This window comes from Narcine bancroftii, chromosome 5 (assembly GCF_036971445.1).
Source record: "Narcine bancroftii isolate sNarBan1 chromosome 5, sNarBan1.hap1, whole genome shotgun sequence".
NCBI classification, from domain to species: Eukaryota; Metazoa; Chordata; class Chondrichthyes; order Torpediniformes; family Narcinidae; genus Narcine; species Narcine bancroftii.
This window is the reverse complement of record NC_091473.1, coordinates 81814862-81840964: the sequence shown is the minus strand read 5'-3', so window position 1 is coordinate 81840964 and position 26103 is coordinate 81814862. Positions and strand designations below refer to the sequence as shown.

Genomic DNA, 26103 nt, shown 5'->3' with positions numbered 1-26103 from the left:
TTCCTACCCTGGGCAGCAGAGTCATTCATAGTTCCATAAACCTGCAGTCTTCCCATGGTGGCCATTCCCCCCCTCCCCCACCACAGTATCCAAAATGGTATATGTATTGGAGGGAAGTGGAGCACAGCCTCAAAGTAAATCCATGCACAGCTCCAGAGCAGACATGTGGTCCCTGGGGAGCTGCAGCTGTATACACTTTGTACACACATAATCATCAGGGACACTGGCAGGCTCCCTCAGTTTCCACATGGCATGGGAAAAATGACATGGGTCTGAGCTCACCGGCCATAATTAAAAACTTTGAGGAAAATGTTTGACTTGCTTTGGAAGTATGTGAATCCACAGATGGTGAAATGATAAATGGTATTGGATGTTATGGACTATTGGAACACAGGATGTTTTCAAATGATTTGTCTCATTCCCAACCGAATGAATAGACTTTACCAGAGTTTTATACTGCTGCTGCATTGTTCTTAAGAAAGTTCTGTCCTTCCTTTACAGTTGAGCCATCCATTCCATGTAGTAGGATTGCACTCATAGGGAATGTGTTCCACCCACATCGTTTCATTCATTCGGTGGTGCATGCAGTGATGGGGATGCTGATGGCATGGTGCACTGCAGTTATAGCTGGGGGGCGTTATCAGATGATCAGTGTGCCTTGTTCATCTCAGGACAGGTAAGCATGGATCTAATAGATATGTTTATAAAATATCTTTGTTTGGATTTGTGTGCACCTTGCCTTTATTCGAGTTTTTAATTTGATGCTGAAATACAATCAATGTTTGGTCTTCTCATTGCAGTTTTACATCCAGTAGCAACATGTGCCTGAATGAGTTTCACATTTTCTTACTGATCGAAGGAGCATTTATAGGATATAGTTACAGTCTGCTTTATTTTGTTAACAACTTCAATTATTTGTCTTTCCCAACTATGCAGGTAATAAATGTTACTTTTAATTTCTACTTTGGATAGATTAAAAGTTGATCAATATATTTTTAGTGAATATTTGTTTACTCTTAATTACAAGATTTTCATCCAGACTTCAAAGTGAAACTCTTTATCTCCTTTGTTCTAGTTTGTTGTCATCAACTTGCAGCCTCTTTGCACGTCTGTTCTTTGATTCTACTCCATTCACTTTGTTGGTATCTGGGGTCTTGAAGACAGTCCCTTAGTCAGCTGAAGACCACTGAAAATCTTCAGCTGTGTTTCCCACCACCTTAGCAGCAGCAGCCTTGTAGAACAATTAATATGAAGCTTCATCATGGAATGAACACCATGACTATAAGCTTCCTGCTTGGCAGCCTGAAGCAGTTAACATGTACACAATTAACATGTACAAGGGAAGGGATGCTATCCTTTTGTAGTTTATCGACATGTTGTGGTTACATTCAATTAACATTTGAAATTTGCAAAAGTCTACTGGACTTTTGAGATGTGCTTTCATTAACAGTAGCTGAGTGAGGTAAAGTTGGAAAGCAACTATTAGGTCTTCCAGATGTTTACAGTAATAATATTTAAAAATCAATTCATGCGTATAATCTGCAGTTGTAGCTAATTTGGCCTACCTCTGTTCCTAATGGATTAACCAACTGCTTGCTGTGGAAATGAAACATAAAGATGTAGTTGATCTTTAGTATATTGTTGACTAAATTTTGCTGGGTTGGACAGGTTTTTTAAAAAAAAACAGTCTGTCCACAGCTGTGAATAAGCTACTGAGTAAGGATGGTTTTGAGCCAAATATTGATGAATCCCTCACTACCATTGTACTTTGCAGACTGCCTTTGGAATGGTCACAAAAATTCTCTATATTTGTGTAATGGTGTTCTCAAAAGAGGAAAAGAGAATTTGAGGAAAAGGACAAAAAAATAATCTTTTTGTTTCCCTCTTTTTTAGCAATTCAAGTACTTGCGTTTCAAAGCAAACCTGTCATTGGTTATTAAATACAGTGCTGTGCAATCTCTGTATTTCCTCAGGAATTACTGCATCCTTTACTACTTCCTAGGTAATCTTTTTATTTGTCGTAATTCCAGGTCCTATCTTGAAAAATTGCATACGGGCAATGGTTGTATCTCATGCTCTGATGGCCTCTGCTTGTTCTCCATTCTCTTTTCTCTTCTAATAAAATCTAAGAGATGGATTTCTCAGAATGGTAGTTTTGTCTTTTTTGCTTGCTGCTTTCCTGATGCACTTTCTGATTTACAGTTTTTGATCTCTAGTTCAAAATGAGAACAAACTATTAATTATCTGGACCCTTTTACAGGGAGGGATCTGAATGGATGTAATTCTCTAAAATGGAGGGTCAGAAAATAGGAATATATATCTTAGAGAAAAGAATAAAAAATCTGCTGAAAGTGGATTGATTGAATTAAGGTCTGAAAACTGTTTTAAATACAGATATCAACTGAGTTTCTGCTTCTTGGGATCATTCTTTGGATGGCAGCATTAAAAAGATAATTGTCCTCATTCTGAGCACAGTTACTTGGTATGAGTGACCAGAAGCAAGACAAAATGTTAGCCAATAACATAATAAAATATAACAATACTAATACTACAGTAAAACCCCTGGTATCCGACATAAGTGAATTTTCTGGTTGCGTGAGGTGCACCAATTTTAAATTTCTGTATTTTTTATCTATTTATTTTTCGCAATTTTTTTTTGCTGGTTGGTTGAATTCCAGATAGCAGGGGTTTTACTATATTTTAAGATGATCTTTACCCTGAGTAAAAGCACAAAAATGCTGAAGAAACTCACACAATGACCAGAGGAGATAAAGATATTTAACCAACATTTCGGATCTGAGCCCTTCTTCAAGGTTTTATCAAAAAGCAGACAGGTGCCTGAATGAAAAGGCTGGCGAGGAGGGAAGAAAGGGCAGAGGGTGCCTACGCCAACAAGCGTAGGGGATTTCATGGTAAGGTGATAATTGGACATGGATTGGAGAGCAAATGTGAAAATAGATTGGGGAAGGGGGATGCTTCTGTGAATGCAGAGCTGGAGTAAAGGAGACAAAGGGAAAGAGAAAGAGCTAGAGGAAAGGAGACATTGGGATAGAGGAAGAGGGGAGAGACTGGTGGAGGGTGGGTTCCAACAGAATCTGGAGGTCAATGTTAATTCCATCAGGTTGGAGGATGCCCGGGCGGAATATGAAGTGTTGTTCCTCCAATTTGTGGGTGGTCTAAGTCTGGCAGTGTGTGAGACCATGGACAGACATATCGGCATGAAAATGGGGCAGGGAATTGAAATAGGTGGCCACTGGGAGAGCCCCACTATTGCAGAGGACAGAACAAAGATGCTTAATGAAGCGATCTCCCAGTCTGCATCCAGCCCCTCCGATGTGGAGGAGGCCACACAGAAGCACCAGATGCAGTGAACCCCTAAGGTTCACAAGTGAAGTGTTACTTTACTTGGAAGGACTGTTTGGGGCTCCGAATGTGGTGAAGGAGGAGGTATGGGTGCAAGAGCAGTACTTCTTGTGATACCAAGGGGTAAATTGATGGGAAGGGAGGAGTAGACGAGAGAGTCACAGAGTGAATAATCCCTGCGGTAGATGGGGAGGCTGGAGAAAGGAAGATGTGTCTGGTGGTGGCACCACATAATAGGTGGCAGAAGTGACGGAGGATGATGTGTTGGATGCAGAAGCTGGTGGTGCAGAAGGGAATCCTGACCTTGTTATAAGTTGTGGTGGAGGAGGCTAGAGCAGATGTACAGGTAATGGAGAATATGTGGTAGAGAGGAATCCACATTTTTTTGAAGGACATCTCAGGTGACCTTGCATGGAAGACCTTGTCCTAGGAGCAGACAGAGGAATTGCGAGAAAGGAATGGAATCTTTACAGGGGTGTGAAGAGGTGTAGTCGAGGTAGCTGTGGGAGTTGGTGGATTTGTAGAAAATGTCTGTCAAGAGTTTATCTCCCAAGATGGAGACAGAAAGATCAAGAAAGGGGAGGAAGAACAATACCTGTATTCTGTCTTGGCTCCTTGCCCTTTCTTCCCTCCTCCCCAGCCTTTTTACTTAAGGCTGGTTTTTGCTCATACTTTAAAGTTGGGCTCGGACCCGAAATAGTTCTATATCTTTCCCTCCTGTGGATGCTGCATGACCTGCTGAGTTCCTCCATTATTTTTGTGCTTTTACAATGACAGCATCTGCAGATCTTCGTTTTTCACTCTAGTCTTTACCATATTCATTATTTTGCATACATTAATTGTTCCTGTAAACGGATTTAACGATAGTCTATATTTGAGATCACATGATGTCTATAATATAATAAAGATAGCTAAGAGATGGGTGAGTAACTATTGCAATATGGTGATAAAATCTGGAGGAACAGGTGTGTAAAAAGAAAGCATTAACAATCATTTGTGGTAAAATGTTGCATGAAGTTGATAAAAGCTGCTTTATATCTATGCTTATTTTTAGTATAGAGCTGCAGCTGTCTCTGTGGTATTCTGCTCTGTTGATCCATCTTTCAATTTAACAGCAGCATAGAGCACAATTATACTGGTAGTTGTAACAAACTTCTATTTTCATGGTTAAATCTGTGATGTGCATATTTTTGAAGATTATATAAATTTACTTGTAATAAATGTGTGTTTTATTGCATACTTTCTGTAATTATTGCTCTTTTTTAATGTTGGATATTAAAAGTGCATAAAATTAGCTCATTTATAAATGCTAACTAAACTGCAGTACTGTTTCTGGTGATGTTGCCTAGAATGCCAAAATTTTCTCACTTAACATTGAACCAGCACTCAAATCTTTAATTTTTTTTTCCTACCACTGTATATCATTTTTTCCCCCAGGTTATGTGCCAAGAGCCTGGATAAGTACCTCAACAACCCTTCAAAAGGACAGGTTAGTGAGCTTACTATAAAGTATTCGTTTATTGATGTGTGATACTGTGTTTAGTAATTCATTGGGGTTTTTTTTCCATTTTGTTTTATCTCTCATCCTTTAGCAAAGCCACAACTTATATGACACAAGGTCATTGATGGCAAAAGGAACAAGTTAGTAACTAATTTGAGTTTAGCAATCACAGGGGTGTCCTGGATTTGAACCAAAGACTTTTTTTGATCTGTGCCACCACACAAGAGTGCCTTACCTACTGCCAAAGCTTGGAGATTCTGATCATCTTTCCAGTCAAAACTGAAGACTTGTATATAAGGAATAGGGTTTCTTTTTAATTTTAAATGTCCTGATTCTTAATGCTGAATTGAGTGAGATTGATTTGAGCAGAAATTGGCAAACTTACTTAGTCCACCTTCCATATCTGTAAATGTTCATTTAAATTGGAATGTGTTTTTTTTTTCTCTTCCAAAATTACTTATGGCATTGTATGAAACTTGCAATTTCACAAAACTTAGCACAGAAAAAGTACTTGAATAATTTGCTTAAACAAATTATGTATCTGAACTTCATAGTGTAAAACATTTTTACTGTTTTGATTTTGCATTCTTGTGTTTGAAAAGAGATTTTTATTAAGGAGCAGAGAAACAGTTTGATATCAAGGTTCCTTTATTGTCATTAAAAATGTAACATACATGATATACTTAAACTTTATTCTACCATAAGGCAAAGAGTTGCCATGAGCATTGCCCAGCTCCCCTCATAACAGAAAGAGAAGCAAAGATTTTAAAAAGCCTTATGCTTAACTTTCATGTTTTGAAAGTGATGTGTCTGATAGATGACAACATTGGAATGCAAGAGATAAACACATAAAATGTAGATGCTAAAATCTTGATCAAGTAATGAGAAGCTTGAGGGATTCGGCAGGTCAGGCATTGAGCATGTGTAGAAATGATCAATGTTTCAGGTTAAAATCCTTGAATGAAACTAAAGTAGGAAGAGCTGATATTAAGGAGTGAAAAGAGAGGTAAGGAAGAAACTGGGGAGGAGCTAAGTGATGATAGGGTATTGAACTAAAGTAGTTAAAGAAGAGATGGAAACAGTGAAACTGAGGATTACCTAAAAAAAAAAGTGAGATACAATATTTCCAGAGCTAGTATCAATATGTGAATGAATACTTGGAAAAAAACTATCTGTAATTTTTCTGAAGCACACAACATTCCCTGGACACCCTGACCGGACTGTTTGACTTGCCACTGCTCTACACGACCTGGTTAAGTGGTACATTTCTCTTGGTGACCTGGTACATCACATGGGTGCTCTTTAAAATCTATGTCACAGAGGTGAGTATGGAATGCTTTATTTAGATAACTTCCTGAATTATTATTCCACATTTAGAGAGCTTGGGATTTGTGTATGAAGGATCCAAAGGCTGAAAAGTTTATACTATTGCCAAGCAGAGTAGTAATCCTGAAGAGTTTTACAAACCAACATCAAATGAGTAAATAATGTTGATGAGGAGAGAAGATTGAATGTGAACATAAACTAGCATGAAATATTCAATGCTAGTTTTTAAAGTTTTTCAAGAGTCCATGTGCAAAGGAAAATGTTCACATTATCAAGGGAGTAAATTGTTTTTAAAATGTGTAGCAAAATAATGGGTTAGTTAAAGAACAATACAAGAAAAATTATGAATGGTAATAAAGAAATTGTTGTAGATATTATCCCATCGTTCTCAGCACAGAAAGATCTCATGAGAATGAGGAATTTATAGCAGTTATTGTCTGCAAAGGTAAAATGGTGAAAAAAATCCTAAATCTGACAAATCATGCAGAGTTGACATAGCATCTAGGATTCTAAATTGTTGAAATAGTGAATGGAAATTGATTTTCAAATATTTCCAAAAATTCTGTAACAGTCTCTTCAGATTGGAAAGTAGCAAATAAAAGATTGATATTTGATAAAGAGGTATAAAATATGAGTAAATCTCTACCAATTAGTGAATGGTTGCATCTTAAAACTTAATACAGTAAAATTTCTGGTGTCCGCCACCAACGGGGATGGTGGATGCCGGATATGCAAATGTTCTGGTTGTCTGAAACACACTCTTACACTGCATAACTAATAAATCTGCATTACCAATAAACAGTTTAAAAGACAGTGCAAAATGTACAGTAATTTGGAAAAAGAACAGTATTGTAGTCCTTATTTATGTAAAGTTCACATTAATCAGGTAATTCCTGTTATTTATAAAAAGTTCATTTTAAATTCGAATCCCAGTCACTGGTGCTGTAACAGTGTTGCGCTAACCGCTACACTAACTGTGCCGCCATCATAATTAACCCCCGGTCCCCCAAGTTTGAAAATAAAGCCTTACTTATATATGTAATAATATATTAATGAAGACTCTCTTGGTAGGGATAGAGAGACACTTTGCAGACTTGCCCGAGCGGCAAACAGCATTCACCGGCTCTTTGTCCTGGGTGATGCCATTTTATTCAAACATAACTTTATTGAAACAGCTCCTGCAGGCAGTGTGCGAGGTTCATTAGCCGGCTGATCATCCTGGGTGGTGCCATTTTTATTCAAAAGCCATTTGATTGAAACAGCTGCTGTGGCTGGGGTGCTCCACTTTTTCACCAAGGGTTTGTGTGTCGCTTTCGGATAAATAAAACTTTATTTATTTTTAAATATTTATTTATTTCCTTGATTTTTCTTTTTGCTGGTTGCTTGAATTCTGGATACTGAGTATCTTGCTGTATATCGAAGTGTAACTGCTGTATGCTGTCCCATCAGGACAGGACACCAGGAACAGGCAGTTAGGCCCCACACTGAGGGCTGCCAACAACAGCACGATTTGGACCTATGGTACCCGCAAAGCCCAACTGCAGTTGGGAGGCCGCCTCTTCTCGTGGGTGTTCACGCTGGCTGCAGTGGAACAGCCGCTCCTCAAGGCACACTTCCTGTGCGTCCACAGTCTGCTGGTAGAACTCAAGGGAAAGAGATTGATCCACGCCAAAACTTTTCAAACCTTCCCCCTCAAAGACACCACGCTCCCAGCACTCCACCTGGACTCCATACAGAGATCAGACAACGAGTACGCCAGAGTCCTGACAGAGTTCACTGCAGTGCTCATCCCCCATTTCACCACAGTGATGCCCCAACATGGTGTACAGTACCACATCCTGACTCAGGGCCCGCCACTCCACGCAAGGCCAAGATGCTTTCCTCAGAGAAGCTCCAGCTTGTGGACGAATTCAGGAAGCTGGAGGAGCTCAGCATTGTACAGTGGTCGGACAGCCTACAGGCTTCTCCCTTGCACATAGTACCCAAAGCAACCGGAAGCTGGAGACTGCCATCTCAACAAGGCCACAACACCAGATCAGTAGCCCGTGCTGCACATCCAGGACTTAGCAGCTAACCTGCATGGGGCAAGGATCTTCTCCAAGGTGGACCTCATGAGGGGATATCATCAGATCCCGGCACACCCCGATGATATCCCCAAGACCGCCATCATTACCCCGTTCGGCCTTTTTGAATTCCTCCAAATGCTGCTCAGGCTAAAAAACGCCGCACAGACCTTCCAATGACTCATGGATGCAGTGGACCGAGACCTTGACGGCACCTTCGTGTACCTGGAGAACATCCTGGTGGTGAGAAGGAACCAACAGGAGCATATAGCACACCTCCACAACCTCTACACCCAACTGAGCGAGTTCAGCCTGATGATCAACCAAGCCAAATGCCAGTTCGGATTGGAGGCCATTGACTTCCTGGGCCACAGGAAGGAGCCACACTGCTACCCAGTAAAGTGGAGGCCATCCGGGAGTTCCCCAGACCCAACATGATCAAAGGACTACAGGAGTTCGTGGGGATGACCAATTTCTATCTCAAATTACCCGGATCATGCGACCCTTGTTAGCCCAGATGCCAAGGCGAAGGACGGAACGAGAAGTCAACAGAAGCCTTCATGAAGGGCAAGGAAGCCCTGGCAGACATTGCTCCAATGGCACTGACGGTGGATGCCTCAGGAATGGCGATTGACGGAGTTCTGGAGCAGCAGATAGAAGGAAGTTAGCGTCCGCTGGCTTTCTTCAGCAACCATCTGCGGCCTCCAGAACTGAAGTAGAGCACTTTCGACAGAGGGCTATTGCCACTGTACTTAGCTATCTGCCACTTCAGATACTTCCTAGAGGGCAAGCTTTCACAGTTCACACCCCTGACTTTTCCCTTGGCTAAGATCTCTGACCCCTGTTCGGCCCACCAGCAACAACACCTGTCTTGCATCTCAGAGTACACCATGTCTCCGGCAAGGACAACGTGGTGGCCGACACATTGTCCAGGCAAAGTATCCATGCGCTATCGAGGGGAGTGGACATCGTGACACTGGCAGAGGAGCAGCAGAAAGATGGAAATGCCTCAGTATAGGACAGCCATATCAGGAATGCAGCTCCAGGACATCCCAGTCGGCACAGGTAACACCACCCTCCTGTGCGACGTGGGTCAGACCCATCATACCAGCAGCTTGGAGACCACAGGTTTTCGACTCCATCCATGGACTGGCTCACCCTTCCATCGGGACCACGGTCTGGCTGGTGACCAGCAAATACGTGTGGCATGGATTGCGGAAACAGGTCAGTGGGTGGACGAAGGCGTGTACACAGTGCCAAACAACTAAGGTACTGCAGCACACCAAGACCCCACCTCTGCACTTCGAGCCCGCGGAACGAAGGTTCGACCACATCCACATGGACATAGTAAGAACCTTGCTGGTATCCCAGGGTTTCTGCTATCTGTTCATGAAGGTCGACCGCTTCACCAGGTGGCCCGAAGCAGTCCGGCTGGCAGGCACATACATGACCACGTGCGCCAGGGATCTCATCTCGTCCTGGGTGGCACAGTTCTGGTTACCATCCCACATCACATCTGACAGAGGGGCCCAGTTCACTTCCAGTCTGTGGTCCAACCTCACCAGCCTGTGGGGTGCCCAGCTACACCACTCAACAGCTTACTAATGGGTTGGTGGAGCGCTTCCACAGGCACCTCAAAACCATGCTCATGACCAGACTCCAAGGACCCAACTGGATAGACAAGCTACCATGGGTGCTGTTGGGCATCCGCACAGCACTCAAGGAGGACCTCAACAACTCTTTGGCCGAACTCGTCTACGGATCTCCACTGGTGGTCCTGGGAGAATATGTACCATCCTCAGGTGGACAATAGACAACTCTGCAATGTTTCTCAGCAGGCTAAGGGAAAGAATCAGCAACCTGGCCACGATTCCACCTTCCGAGCATGGATACACGAGGACCAACATACCCAAAGACCTGCAGGACTATGAGTATGTTTTTATTTGCAGGGGTCCACATCGTCCACAGGCCAAATGAGAGTCCGTTCCGGGTCATCTGCAGTAACAGGGCCAAGTTCGAGCTGGAGGTTGGAGGCAAGATTGAGGTCTTCACCACAGACAGGCTGAAGCTGGCACACCTGGACCCGGCACGCCTGGTCAAGATACCAGCATCACGCTGAAGAGGCAGGCCACAGAAGGCTGCAGAGACTTTGCCTCTGGGCACCAATGACAACACAAGGATAATACTGCCGGTTCTGAGGGATGTTCATGTGGCAGCCTGCCGCTGCAGCGATTGGGATGGCACTCCGGGCAGCGAGTGCAACCAAAGGCCAGCAGCCTGCGCATCGGCACTGGCCCCCAACAAGCGAAACGGCAGGTGAACAGCAAGAGAAGCTTAAAGGTCAGCGACCCTAAAATGGTGCTGGCCTTGCTGCACAGCCAACAGGCAGGGACAACACGTGGGGAAGAAGGGCAGGAAAGTACCTGCGCATGGGAAACCTGCTTTTGTTATGCATGTGGTGACGTCAGCCAAGGGGAGCCATGGTGGGAATAGTGCAAGTGTAAAAGTGGGGAGGCCTGAGCCCTAATAAAACTCAGAGCTTAACCTGTCTACACTTCATGTGTGAGTCTTCCTTCGAGTAGCGCGTTGCTACAGTAAGGGCTAATAGGTCTGGCATTAAGATATTAATGTGGAAAAGAGGATGGGCTAAATGACTGAAGACAGTAGGCCACAGATTATTTACAATCTACATTGATTTAATCAAAAGGATAAAATGTAACTTATCCAAAGGTGGCTGATAATACAAATCTCCGTGGAAAAATGACCTGAAGAGAGGATGCAAAGAGTCTGCAGAGGAATTTAAATAGGCTTATGTTGGGAGGGAAAAAAAGAATTTTTTTTAAATATCAAAGTTCAAAAGTGGTTATAGAATGCAATCTTATTCAGATGCAGAAATGATATATTGTCATTTATGCCAATGGTTAAGAAGTTGCGCTGCATTTGAAACATGACTTGGGTATAACTTCTAGAGTTTATTTTGGTCTCTGCTTAAGGAAGGATGTATACTGTAAAATCCCCATTATCCAGCATTCATTCAACTGGAAACTCAATCAACCAGCTAAAATAAATGTAGGAAATAAATAAATAGATAAATAGAAAGATTTTAAGAAAATAAGTTTGAATAAATTAAGTTTTAAATAAAAGTTAAAAATTGTAAAAGTGAAAGTTCTCAGAAGCAACACACCATCCCTTGCAGTAAAATCCCCATTATCTAGAATTGAAACACCTGGCAACCTCAAGCAACCAGCAAAACAATCGCAGAAAATAAATAGGTAAAAATACAAAAGTTTAAAATGTCACCCCAAGCAGTCAGTTTGCAGATCCAGGCAACATGCAATCTCAAACAGCCATAAAATTCAGTTATCCGCCATCAAACAATCCCCATAGGTGCCAGATACCAGGGGTTTTACAGTACGTGCCTAACCTTTTATTTGGGATTGTCAGGATGGACACCTGTCGTTCTTTAGAATCTTCTTAAAATGGCATTCCATTTAAGCCCACCCAAGTCACCCTGCCTTCTTACCCCCCCTCACCTATCCGTCCGAGTCACGCTGTCGTCTCCGCTTCACTTGCCCACCCAAGTCATCCCGCCACTTCCCCCCTCGCCTGCCTTCTAAAATCATTCTGTCTAAAATCATTCTGTCTGAATCGTGCTGTTGTCTCTTCCCCCGCCCTCCTAAGTGTACTGCCGTCTCCCTCCCGCTGTACCAGCAGCAGGGCAACAGCCCCTTTTCTGTTCCCCTGAATTGGTGCTGGTACAGTGGCTTCAGCAGTGTGAGGGATTATGGGTAGTGATGATAGCCATTAATCCCACATTTGAGCTGCCACTGGGCTGACTGAAAGTGCCATGACGCTGGACGTACGTCAGTATACGACTATTCGGAGCAGAATGACGGGATATTTCAGCATGAGTTGAACGACGATTGTGCTCGATGGGTAGGGTACATATATAGAAAATCTTTGGCTTGGCTTCGCGGACGAAGATTTATGGAGGGGGTAAAAGTCCACGTCAGCTGCAGGCTCGTTTGTGGCCGACAAGTCCGATGCGGGACAGGCAGACACGGTTGCAGCGGCTGCAGGGGAAAATTGGTTGGTTGGGGTTGGGTGTTGGGTTTTTCCTCCTTTGCCTTTTGTCAGTGAGGTGGGCTCTGCAGTCTTCTTCAAAGGAGGTTGCTGCCCGCCAAACTGTGAGGCGCCAAGATGCACGGTTTGAGGCGATATCAGCCCACTGGCGGTGGTCAATGTGGCAGGCACCAAGAGATTTCTTTAGGCAGTCCTTGTACCTTTTCTTTGGTGCACCTCTGTCACGGTGGGCAGTGGAGAGCTGGCCATATAACACGATCTTGGGAAGGCGATGGTCCTCCATTCTGGAGACGTGACCCACCCAGCGCAGCTGGATCTTCAGCAGCGTGGACTCGATGTTGTCGACCTCTGCCATCACGAGTACTTCGACGTTAGGGATGAAAGCGCTCCAATGGATGTTGAGGATGGAGCGGAGACAACGCTGGTGGAAGCATTCTAGGAGCTGTAGGTGATGCCGGTAGAGGACCCATGATTCGGAGCCGAACAGGAGTGTGGGTATGACAACGGCTCTGTATACGCTTATCTTTGTGAGGTTTTTCAGTTGGTTGTTTTTCCAGACTCTTTTGTGTAGTCTTCCAAAGGCGCTATTTGCCTTGGCGAGTCTGTTGTCTATCTCATTGTCGATCCTTGCATCCGATGAAATGGTGCAGCCGAGATAGGTAAACTGGTTGACCGTTTTGAGTTTTGTGTGCCCGATGGAGATGTGGGGGGGCTGGTAGTCATGGTGGGGAGCTGGCTGATGGAGGACCTCAGTTTTCTTCAGGCTGACTTCCAGGCCAAACATTTTGGCAGTTTCCGCAAAGCAGGACGTCAAGCGCTGAAGAGCTGGCTCTGAATGGGCAACTAAAGCGGCATCGTCTGCAAAGAGTAGTTCACGGACAAGTTTCTCTTGTGTCTTGGTGTGAGCTTGCAGGCGCCTCAGATTGAAGAGACTGCCATCCGTGCGGTACCGGATGTAAACAGCGTCTTCATTGTTGGGGTCTTTCATGGCTTGGTTCAGCATCATGCTGAAGAAAATATACCACTAAATAATGACGCGGAACGCAACGGGATACACGGGAATTGAGCGAGGGTTGCATCGGATCATGTTTGGCGCTAAACTCCCATCTTTGACCGGGTGTCATTTACTGAAAAAAGTGCTGGTTTTTGGAGGTTGCCATTTTTCAGAATCCCAGATAAAAGGTTAGGCACCTGTACTTTAATGCATTGCAGCATAGAAACTTCCTGGAATGAACTTGTTTTTGCTGTAAAATAAAATATTAAGAGCTGACCTCATTGATAAAGTTAAATTACTGAGAAATTTAAAATAGAGTTCTACATATTCAGGGAGCTGTAAATACTCAGTGGTGTGGTATATTAAAGGCATATTTTTGAACTGTGATTGATTTGGGAAGTAAGATCTAAATTGATCTTATCAAATAGTAGTGTAACCTCCAGTGTCCTTATGACCTACATTTATTTTTTGTGTTGAAAAGGCATTAAGCTTTGTTTGAATGAATGGATTTGATTTGAGTGGATGAAATACCTTGTTGCATTTATTTTTTTTTTAAACTATCACTTTTGTTGAAATGAAACATACTGGTATACCTGTTCATTAATGCTGTTAAACAAGAACGTCTGCAGATGCTGTTATTTGCTTGTAAATGTAGTTTCCAAAATGACATGTGTATGACTAAACTGTTTTTAGATCTTGAGCATTTTCCATCACTTGCTCCAAAATAAAAGAAATATCTTCATGTTACAAAGATACAGAAATTGGCCACTTGAAAATTATTACGCAGTTAGACTATCTAGTTGCCTCAACTGCTTCCTGCTCGTTTTTGTCTGTCAAGAATTAATTATGCCTGTATTAGAATATCAGAAATATCATGTCATTGTTTCATATTTTAAAATGAACAAATTTAGATTATAGATAATTTTTGAAAAGTTCAGTATTTATTTATAGCTGGTCAGTATTGTGTTGACGTGTTCTCAAGAGCTCTATCACGTTTAATGCTTTTGCTCTTTTCCATTGACTTAGGTATTCCAATTTTCTGTGCAGTCCAGTTTTGGAGAGGAAGCTGAGCAATGCCTTCCTAAAGTTCTAACTGGCAATGTTTCCCCTTGTGTAAAGGTAAAAACAATTTGGATGCTGATCACAATAAAGTACCTCATTTGATAGATTTCTTTAAACTTGCTGCAGGGAAGCTGATACTACATGTGTATATATCTCTCTCTATTTCAGTATCTTGCATTGCAAGATTTGGCTTTGCTTTCCCAGTATTCACCTGGTCGAAGACAGGAGGTGCTTAGTCTTAGCCAGCCAGGTATGGTAAAGACCCTCTTGAACAAATCTCTTGAATAGAAGCTAGATTTTCCTGATTTTTTTTTTAATATATATAAAAAGGTATTTTGCATGGATTTTAGGAATTGGGTGAGAAGGTGCATCCAATTGTAGTAATCTTAAACCTAGTGGAATATGTACTAAGAAAAGAATTGTACAATCATGCTGAATTAGAAACATAGATTGAATGTTATTAATTTTGTATAGTGACTGTTTCCATGTGTCTCTTTTGGAAGTTAGAATCTTGGTTACTATATGATAGCCATATGAGACATCTGCAACAAATCACTATATTCAAGAAAATTGTTTATTTCTCCATCTGTATTACACCCTTCAATTGCATTATCACATTTGAGTTTTGCCATCCCATACTTTATTTCTCTCAAAATTCTCTCTCAGTTATTATGTCTATTAGTTCCTTTTTTCACAGATTTCCCCTTCCCAATGAATCTATCTCTTAATTTATGAATTAATTTATTAATGAATCTATCTGTTAGTCTTCTCTGTAATCCATTTAAAACTGCAAGATGATTGTCATTTTGATATTTATTTCTTAAGAGATTCCAAATATGATTTTTCCCTTCAATTGTTTAATTTCTTCACTGCCTTTTAGAGATCTGGAACAAGGATATTCCTGATGAGATTTCAATCTAGGCTGTGTTCTCAATGTATCACTGCTTTTTTTTTAAAAAAAGCAGTTTAACATTTATTGTAACTGATGCAACTGATCATTTTTGTGTTTCTCATTTAAGGTGGCCATCCTCATAATTGGATAGCCATAAGTGGTGAATGCTTAGCCTTGCTAAATCACCTAACACAAAAGCTGATAGATTATCAGGAAGCTGTTGCTGCCAATGGTCGAAATAAACCATATCCTGTTCTTGTGGAGGGTCATCAGTCAAGTATATCAGGTTAGGCCTCATTTAATTTGTTTAAAGGATGGCACGGTTATCTTAGCAGTTAGCACAGTGCTGTTACAGTGCCGTCGACTGGGACACGTTCCAATTCTACACTGTCTATAAGGAGTTTGTACATTCTCCTCTTGTCTATTTGGGTTTCCTCTGGGTGCTCCAGTTTCCTCCCACCCTTCAAAACGTACCCAAGGTTATAGCTAAATTGGGTGGCATGGGGTCATGGACCGAAAAGGCCTGTCACCATGCTGTATATTTAATTTTAAAATTTAAAAGATGCTTTGTAATTTTTTTTCTTTTGTTAGCTAGGTTATTTGTGGAGAATTTATTTGAAATGATCATCTGATGTGAGGCATAGGATATTTTGGATACAAGACAAGGATTTTAAAATTGATAAACTGTTCAATATAAAGTTTTTGTTTCTCCATTTCATAGCTGCAATGATTTGTAGGCAATAGAATATAGTACATGAAATCTGTAACTTGCTTTCAAAATGTATTTCAAAATTGCTACAATGCTTTTGAATTTTTACAGCAATAAATTTGTTTTTGATTTTTATTTTAATAAGCAGTTGTGGGAAATCTGAAATAAAAACTAAAGGTTTAAATGCACAGCAGCTTGGACATGATCTCTGGAGAGAGAAAGATGTGAAAGCAGTTAGAGGAAGCTGCAAAATACAGAAAGAAAAAGGGAGGTAAAGAAGCAAGAACTGGGGCGAATAGGACTAAATGGGTGGGGAACATAAAATCGTTAAAATTCCACAATTCCTGTTGCATTACTGCTTCCTCTCTTTCTCCTCATTTCACCAAAGATGACTATTTGGATTAGTGGATATATGCATTGTACCAGAACATAGAAATAGAGGAGGGCAGTGTTTGTGGTGGTGGTTATAGGGATGGGAAAACTTGGACATGATGTGAATTTCAAATTAATTATTTTAGTTGAATTTTTAATCACTCTGCAGCTCTGCTATTTATTATCTAATTTTGTAGCTAGCAGCCTAGTTTAAGTTGAAGACCCAGTTATGGGTGTGCTTTAATTGGAATCTTTCTTTCTATTGCAGAAACTTCCTGCCTTGAAGAATCTGCCAGTTACCAACCTTCCCTAAAAACACCATTCTTTACTCGTATTCCTCAGAGTCCCCTGCTTTCACCAATGAACAAATCTTCAAACTCCTCCTTCAGGAGCCTCGGTGTCCCCTCTACACTAGATTTGGGAAGTCCTTTTGAATCATCTGCTGTGAATCGTTTGAATGGCTTGGATTCCCCTTGCTATGACTCTGTGGGGAGACCTCATTTAGTGAAGAGGGGACCAAAGCTTTGGTCATCATCTTCTGGTTCTATGGGTAAGTTAGGGTTATACTTTTGTCCGAAGAAGAGTGAAAATACCTAATTAGAAGCTCTGGTTTGTAAAAAAATTGAAAGTAAGCTTCACTGAGATTTACCCCATCCTGTCAGAAGCTTTACAAATTGAGCATGGTGCAATCTAAATGTATGAATTGATCAAAGTACATAAAGCTTTGCTTCTAAACAAGTAAATTGAGCTATTTTTAGGAAAAAGGAGTAATAATTGGCAGCCATTTTTTGGAGCACATCCATTTCTCACCTTCAGTTTTGTTTTCTGCGGAGAAATATGGAATGATAGAAAAATGGGCCAATTAGCACTTTATTTTGTCATTTCTGACTCCTGCAATCTTTATAGTTTACCATGGTGTTAATTTCTTTGTGTCACTCATAATTATTGGTCGATCTGACTTGCAAACACAAAACTGCTCATTCACAAGTCCAGCTTCATTCCATTAAATTAAATCAAGAATTGCCCCCATACGTCTATTGTATTACTTGTTTCTGGCTAAAAGTTTCACCTATGTGCAATTTAAGAATTATGCATCTTCTAAACCTTTCACATTTACCATGTCCCATTTAATTGTGGTAAATTAATATTGGGAAATGTAATAATTTTGTAGCAAATGTAATACAGTCAACCAGACCTCCTTCCCAACCCACCTGCATAATGGTTATTCAAGTAATGGAAAATTGCCCTTCCAAAATTCACAAATTGCTACTCAAAAAATGTGACTGAATTCACTTAAAAATTTGTGTCAAGGGAATAACCACTTTTTTCCAACTTGCATTTTTTGACATTCATAAATGATGCAGCTTCTTCCTCCCATAATCTGTGGGTCACTTGCACTTTAGTTGTAAGAGATGTCGACTGCTGGTCCATCATTCTTTCCATGGATGAGGCAAATTAAATTAGCAAAAGTGATTTGGAGAACACATTCATAAAGTGCATCAGAGACATCTTGGCCCAGCATGCACTAGGCTGTTTCTACTTCTGGTTTCCTTTATTGCAGTTTCCACAAATTTCCACACTTCCATGTATCTAATTGCTATGCATCTCCACTGAGTTCGAACCTTTGCTGTGTATTTTCCAGCTGAGGGTGCTGGGTTGCTATCTCTTGTCTTCAAATTTACATGTCCTTACTATTTAGAACCATTACCTGAACAAATGTAGAGACATGGACCCTGAATAATTTTAATAGCTTTGGCTTGCTCCAGTCTTACAAGAGATTTAAAATCTGTGTAAGTAACTACAAATTAGCTTGGAGCAAGCTGTTTTTGATCCCTCAAGATTGTCTTCCATTTAAAAAGAAAATGACTGACCTGTTTGTTCCTGTTTTTGTTTGCATTTTATTTGACTGAATTGCTGTGTTATTGAGGGTTAATGGTGCCTGTACATTTTCAGAGTACTCGGCGAATGCAAGTCAATATGCTGGCCAACCTACCCAGATTGGCTGCAGAACTTCTGAAGTAACCAAGCACAATCCATTTGCGGAATGGATACTTCAGAGACAAGAACAGGTAAAGGGGATGTTTTAGAAAAACTTTTGTATTCTTCTTGTAGTCATCATTGACTAAATAGACTGCTTGAAACCAAATCATTCCTCATGCTCTGTTAGCTCAAACAGCCTACAGCATTTGTTAATTTTTTGTGGTCCCACAGCTAGGATTGCCCTATATTGGAGTCGTTCCTGGAAGCTTGATCATGTGACATTCTGAACATGTTCTTTACCATATCTGCTCTTAGCACTTTTACAAAAGTTATTTTTGTTTCAGTGGAAGCTAGGTTCTTCGGTTATTGAATACTTTTGCTCATAGCTTTGTACTAATTATTATTATGCAAAATTTTCAAATGAGAACTTGCCTGTGGTCGAGGAGCAATGGAATTGCGAGTCAATTAGCCACTTGAAGGGAAAAAATGAGATTGAAGGAGCTTTGATTTCACCAGTTCCCAATGTTAAATAAATTGTTCTGATAACTACAAGTAATACTGATAAAACTAATTTCCATCTTAAGAGTGTTGTATATAATTGTAGATGCATTTAATATCTGGTAGTTATAAATATAATTTGCCAAAATTACTCATCACACCACATAATATTCATCCTGAACTATAGTCTCTTCCACAAAATATGATGCCATCTGGCTCTTCAGCATAATGGGTCTTATCAGTAAAGCTCAAAACATTCTGCTAACTTCCAAGAATCTTGTGTAACAATCTCAGCTTTCCATTTTTTTTGCCATATTTTGGTTTGCATCTTTCTTTCAAGAATGTATTGGCAATCTATCAACTTTGGAGTAATCTGTACTTAGTTCACACATGAAAACCGGCCATCATAGACTAATCTGAACCAAGGAAAATACTCCATGATGGGCATTGGGCACGTTGTCCTTAACTCAGTACCAGCTGTTTTAAACCACTCAATATATTTGGACAATGAAGGTGAATTTTCATAGAATTACTATGGAAAAGCACAAGAGAGTGTTTGTAGTGTCTCATGAGACCTCAATCTCATCAAACACCAACATTCCACTCCTTCCTCACCTCACTGCTTCAATCAATTAAGTAATTTTTATTTCAGTAGTTTTTAGTTTAAGAATTTCTCTTTCCCCACTGACCCCCTTTTTGTTCCAGTGAAAATCCTCCTTTTCATTGCCCATTCATTCACCAGTGGAAAAAAAATTGTTTTATTATTTATTCATAGTAAAGGAAGCACAACGGGTTCGAATTCAGTGCTGTGTGGAAGGAGTTTGTACATTCTCCCCATGTCTATGTGAGTTTCCTCTGGATACTCCAGTTTCCTCTTGCCCTTCAACACGTACGGGTGTTGTAAGTTAATTGGAGTATTTGGGCAGTATGGAGTCATGGCCTAGAAGGGCCTATTTCCATGCTGTATGTCAAAATCAGAAAATTTAAGTCTCCAAGTTTTGAATTACTCCTGTCACTAGCTGCTTTCAAATTATCACCCTTCTGCCACAGATTTTTTTTCTGAGATAAATTGTACTATCCTTCTTTCCAATTGCTTGTGTTTATATCTATCAACAACCTGACCTTTTTTGTCCCCGTTCCCCCCCCCCCCCCCCCCCGCCATGACCTGCCAATCTCAAATTCCCCTCTGCCCCATGGCTCTGATTCTTCGGACCATCTCTTTCGTCTATCATTGCTATCTTTTGCCTGAATCCCCATTAGCCAATCTTCCCTTGAATCTGCAGTCTTCACTTGTACTCCCTCCATCCTCCCACTCTCTTATCAGTGTGCTCAGGCTGTGGCAACAGTTGGGTAACTTTTTCAAGTCTGGGGCTTTAATAACAGCAAGGAAAATACATTTTGCCTGGAAATTTAAACACACGATCTCTCTACAACAGAAGATATACCCCTGATTTTGCAAAACTCATAGTCATTCTCTGAAGATTTTTCTCATGGTTGGAGTCCTGGAATAGAATGTAGGCTAGTAAGAGATGTGGAGGATGATGAAGATCCAGTTGTTTGGAATGCTTTTTCTCATTTATCATTCTTATTTCTTACTGTTGCAGTTCATTTAAAATGTATTATAGATGGGGATCAAACTCAAAGAATTCATCACCAGGACCATCCTAAAATCCTATTCATGAATTACTGTCCTCTTCAAGTAATTTTAAATTATTTGCTGCTTGTTGGGAGAATTGGGGAGCTACAGGATATAATTGAAGTATCTCTTGAAGCACAGGACTGAACCATCATCTGAATTTTTATCCTGTGGCTTTGTTGGTTAATATACAGTCATTTGTATCCTAGTTGGCTAGTGTACAGTAATTTGTATCCTAGTTGGGTAATATACAGTAATTTTTATCCTATATCCAGCACCTTAAAATTTAAAACTATATGTATTAATATAGCTTTGAAATGTTTTATTCACTTAGGTCAAAACTTTTGTGTTGAAACGAGGGCTGGTGATGTACTTATTTAACAAGGTACTGTTTTGAAGGTCACTTAAGCCACATCAGATTAACAGTATGCTTTCTGGAAGTCTTGCATATTGCATGATACTTTAAACAGCTCCTAGCTCCTTTACATTCAGCTTGTGTGTGTGGATATTTGATTCAGCAGCCGCTTGCTTAAATTAATATATCTGGCAGACTCTGGTTAATTTGCACTGTTCCTGGACTCTCTCTGGATTTGTCTTATTGAGAAAGAGAACATTTTGTTTCAATTGGTGTTTGTGTGCAGCTTATTTATTTGAGGTAATGCTGGTTAGGAATATAACCTTAAATCAGTTGTGATGCTATTTACTTAATCAAAGGAAAGGCAGTATGAACATTTGTGTTGGAATGGAGTGTATGTGCACATTCCTTTGTTTTAGCTCTGTAAATAGTAAAAATTGTTTTCATCATGTACAAATACAGTCTGAAACTCAGGGTCCAGTCCAGATTTTCCAGATTCTCAGGCAGTACTTTTAAAATTCAAATTCAAGGAGAAATAAAGAAGAGATGAACAGGTAAATTTTGATAGTTTATTCATTAGCAAATGCCACATGCTTCATTTATCAAAACAAGCATTTTAAGGAAAAAGAAAAATGCCGCTAGGCGTCTGTGCCGCTTACACACGCACAACATGAAAGCCCACTAAATTTAAAAAGTTTGAGAGTTTTTGAGAAATCTGGATTCTCGGATGGTCCAAATTTCTGGCATCCAGATTTTTGGACTTCTAATGTAATTGACGATGAGTTATCCAAACGGCATTTTTTTCACATTTCATTTTTAGAAATGATGACATTTTTGTCACGATATAATGAATATTACTATCTCTTGATTTTCACTTTTAATGCATTCGTTTCTGAAGCAAGGATAAAATCTGAGATGGTTTTGATCAAGCCACAGATGTTAAATTTCAGATTTCTAAGGAATTGATGTAGTGATCTGGTTTACACTGAGAATGGTGCTGTTCTGGAATAAACCTGATGGCAAATTCTGAAGTACACGTGTAAGTTGCAGTTAGATCCTCTCCTCCAGTACTTTAGCCAAAAAATAGCTATTTACAAACTTCTGATTTTTTTTTTTAAATTACGTTTTTCCTTTCTGTATTAGATTTAATTATGTTTTAGTGGGATATAATGGCAAAATTGGTCCAAAAATTAATTTTGCATGTATTTATAGTCAAATAGCTGTTATTCAACTTGTGACTCCACAGACATGAATGCAGAGTTGTTGAGTTGGATTTCTGATGTGGAATTGTGTATTAAGTCATTGGGACAACCAATTAATAAGCAATGACATTGAAAATTTGTTGGCATTTACTGCCAACACAAATATCAGATATGTATAATCTAAACATATCTGTATAATCTTAAAATTCACTATTTAAAAAGCAGCATTTTCTGTAAATTTCTGCTACATTCAAAATGTGGCACTTCCAGTGTTCTATTACAGCTGAAATTAAAATAAACCCCTTGGGAGGACAAGAAGAGCAGTGTGAGCTGCTTCAATGACTACCACCCATAGCACTAACTTCTGCTGTGTTGAAATGCTTCATGGTCAGAATTAACATGTCCCTAAGTAAAGATCTGGACCCACTGCAATTCACCTTTCGTCACAATCGCTCCACAGCAGATGCAATATTGCTTGCTCTCCACTCAGCTCTGGACCACCTCAAAAACAGCAATTCAAACATAGACTACAGCTCCGCCTTCAATACAATTATTCCCTCAGTACTGGTCAAGAAACTACAAACTCTTAGGCCTCTGTACCCCACTTTGCAACTGGATCCCTGACTTTCTCATTGAAAGTCCATAGTATGAATTGGAAACAACATCGTCTCTTCACTGATCATCAACACAGGTGCACCCCAAAGATGCATGCTTGGCCTACTGCTCTACTCATTATACACCCACAAATATGTGGCCAGGCACAATTCCAGTGCTTTGTACAAGCTTGCCGATGACACCACAGTTGTCAGCAGAATCACAAACCGCAACGAGGGAGCTAGATAAGCTCATTGAATGGTGTAATGACAACAGCCTTACACTCAATGTTAGTAAAGCAATGATTGTAGACTTCAGGAGAAAATCAGGGGAACACAACCCATCCAGTCCTCATCGAGGGCTCAGTGGTGGAGAGGGTCAAGAACTTCAAATTCCTGGGTGTCAACATCTCCAAGGATCCGTCCTGGAGCCTCCATGTTGATGCAATCACAAAGAAGGCTCGCCAGCAGGTATACTTTGTGAGGTGTCTGAGGCTGATCAGTATGGCACCAAAGACTTTCGTAAACTTCTACAGGTGTAACGTGAAGAGCGTTCCGGCTGGTTACATCACTGCCTGGTATGGAGGCGCCAACTCTCAGGACAAGAATAAACTCAAGGAGATTGTTAACTTAGCCTGCAACATCACAGCACCAGACTTCACTCCATTGAGAACATCTACATGAGGTGGTCTCTTAAAAAAAAATCAGCCTCTATCCTCATAGTCCCCACCACCCACTGCTACCATCGTGGAAAAGGTACAGGAGCCTAAAGATGACCACTCAGCAGCACAAGGACAGCTTCTTCCCCGCTGCCATCAGATTCCTGAATAATCAATGAACCAAAGACACTGCCTTACTTTTCACGCACTATAATTGTTATTCTTTTATTTTATATGGTAATGTCATACGATGGTTATAATCTGTATGTTTGCTCTATGATACTGCTGTACAACACCGAATTTCATGACATGCTCAATGACAATAAATCTTGATTCTGATATACTCTCCTACCTAATTAATGAAGCTGTCCAGCAGTCTGCAACTGTTTTTGGCCAGCATCAATGACTGCACAGGTCCAAACAACACCACTAGTTCTGCAAATAAGAAGGTAAGTGATAAGTATAAATAAGCAGACAATAGGGTACAAGTTAAAGACAAGAGTTACAGTTAATCCAAATTAAGTGGAATGAATGAGAATGAAGAGAATTTGCCACTCACAAAAGTGGGGATGAGGAAGTTGAGGGTGATAATGAAAGTATTTTGGTCTTTGATCACCAAACCATCAGAGACTCTCACATGTACAAAACAATATTTATAGATATTGGAAGTATAGATGAAATACTTGTCCTGCATATATTATTTGTCTATATGTGTGTTATGTCTGGTCGTGTGTCTGCATGTTTTGCACCGAGGACCAGAGAATGCTGTTTCATCAGGTTGTACTTGTACATTCAGGTGACAATATATTTGACTTTACTTGATATGTGAGCCACCATTTTGTAGCTTGTAATTTTTCTATCATTCTCTGACTTCTGTATAGTAGTGGATGCTCTCTTTAATGTGCCCAGAAATTGCACCTACTGGAATTATCCCTACTATGTCCTCCCATCAGTAGAGCACCAGAGATTTGGAATTTGTTTTGAAATTGAATTTTGAAAGAAAATCCATGAAACAGGAAATTGGGCTGAAATCTTGAAGATTATAGTAAGTTTGGTTTTGGTACCAAATTCCTCCTTAGAATATTTTTAAATACATTAAATGTTTTTCTTCCTGTTACGAAGCATGAAATTCTGGCATTTAATAGATATTCATTCACCCATGTGCTCCCTTGCTCTGAAGACCTCTAGGCCCCATTCCTTGCAGACTCTATAATTTCCTTTTGACCAAAACTCTAGAAGGTATCTGCTTCCCACCCTGATATCCTGGCCCTGGCCAGGCCCTGGCCCTGATATCCCCAATTTTTAATCATTCCATAATTGTCAGTGGTGGTTTCAGCTCATTGGGTTCTGTTTTATAGTTTGATGACAGATTGTGTAATAATACTGCTAAGAAAAAGCTCGAGGAATTTTACCATGTTAAAGATGCTGGGTAAGGCAGTTGTGTGTTTATCAGGTACCGTATGTGCTATAAATTCTATTTAATAGCAAGCTAATTCTAGATTGTTCCAAACAAGCTCCAATTTGGGCAACACGGTTAGTGTAGCAGTAAGAGCAGTGTTGTTACAGCACCAGTGATTGGGACAGACATTCGAATCTTGCGCTGTCTGCAAGGAGTATGTACATTCTCCCCATGTCTGTGTGTTTCCCTGGAAGCTCTGGTTTCCTCCCACGATTAAAAAAAAATGTACTGGGGGTTGTGGGTCAATTGAGTGAAATTGGGGAACAAGGGCTCATGGGCCAAAAGGGCTTGTTACCGTGCTGTATGTCTAAATGTTATTTAAATTTAAAATTGAGCAGTATTTCAATATTCAGAAATGTTTATTGGTACTCCTGGTTTTGAACAACTACAAATAATATTCAGAAATAATTGACTTTTATACATGTAACACCTTTTATAAAAAGTGCTCCTCATTTAACCTTCTCGAAAAAGGGGCTACGAGTCAGCATACAGGATTGAAATTGAACACGGCTGAAGAACAACCTCTTTGTCACCAAAACCAAGGAGCTGATTGTTGACTTCAGGAAGGGAAAATGAAAGGTGTACATTCCAGTGATCATTGGGGGATTAAAGGTTGAGAGGGTGAATAAATTTAAGTTCTTGGGAGTCACTATCTCGGAGAATCTTTCCTGGACCCAACACTCTAATGGCATTGTGAAGAAAGCACGTCAACACTTCTACTTCTTCAGGAGTTTGCAGAGGTTTGGTATGACATCAGAAACCCTGGTAAATTTCTATGCGATGGAAAGTGTGCTGACTGGCTTCATCATAGACTATTATGGGGACACCAATACCCCTTCGCATAAAGCTCTCCAGAAGGTAGTGGACACAGCTCAGGACATCACAGGCAAAACCCTCTCCATTATTGAGAAAATCTATGGGGAATGTTGCTGTTGGAGAGCAGCAGCCATCATCGAGGATCCACATCACCCAGCACGTGCCCTGTTCTCACTGCTACCATGAGGAAAGAGGTATTGGTACCACAAGACTCGTACCAGGTTCAAGAACAGCTGCTCCACCATCTCACTCCTCAACAACAAACTCAGTCTGGGACTCGAAGGACTCTTGCACTGTATTGAGATTTTTTTTCCCTCTGTATTGCACAGTCAGTTTACATTTCTTTATTTGTCTACATATGTACGTTGAGTACAGGTTTTTTTTACTACCAATAAGTGGTAATTCTGCCTGGCCTGCAGTAAAAAGTATCTCGGTGGTATGTGATGCTGTGCATGTGATTCTGACAATAAATCTGAACTTTAAACTTGCAATATTTGGATGGAGTTGAGGCCTTGTCTGCAGTAGATCTGGAAGCTATAA

At 40.5% G+C, this 26103-nt stretch overlaps 1 protein-coding gene across 4 annotated transcripts in view; it reads left to right on the top strand.

Moving 5' to 3' along the window:
• Positions 1-26103, top strand: part of ndc1 (NDC1 transmembrane nucleoporin) — a 40029-nt gene that overhangs the window by 5769 nt on the left and 8157 nt on the right. For 3 of the 4 annotated variants that reach the window (XM_069938088.1, XM_069938087.1, XM_069938090.1), the window contains 11 exons: positions 502-676; positions 801-936; positions 1894-2002; positions 4801-4852; positions 6054-6186; positions 14357-14449; positions 14561-14642; positions 15412-15570; positions 16634-16915; positions 18319-18434; positions 20814-20864. In XM_069938088.1, coding sequence (XP_069794189.1) covers positions 502-676; positions 801-936; positions 1894-2002; positions 4801-4852; positions 6054-6186; positions 14357-14449; positions 14561-14642; positions 15412-15570; positions 16634-16915; positions 18319-18434; positions 20814-20864 — 1388 coding nt within the window. The remainder of the gene's footprint in view (positions 1-501; positions 677-800; positions 937-1893; positions 2003-4800; positions 4853-6053; positions 6187-14356; positions 14450-14560; positions 14643-15411; positions 15571-16633; positions 16916-18318; positions 18435-20813; positions 20865-26103) is intronic. The other variant, XM_069938089.1, reaches the window with a different exon arrangement.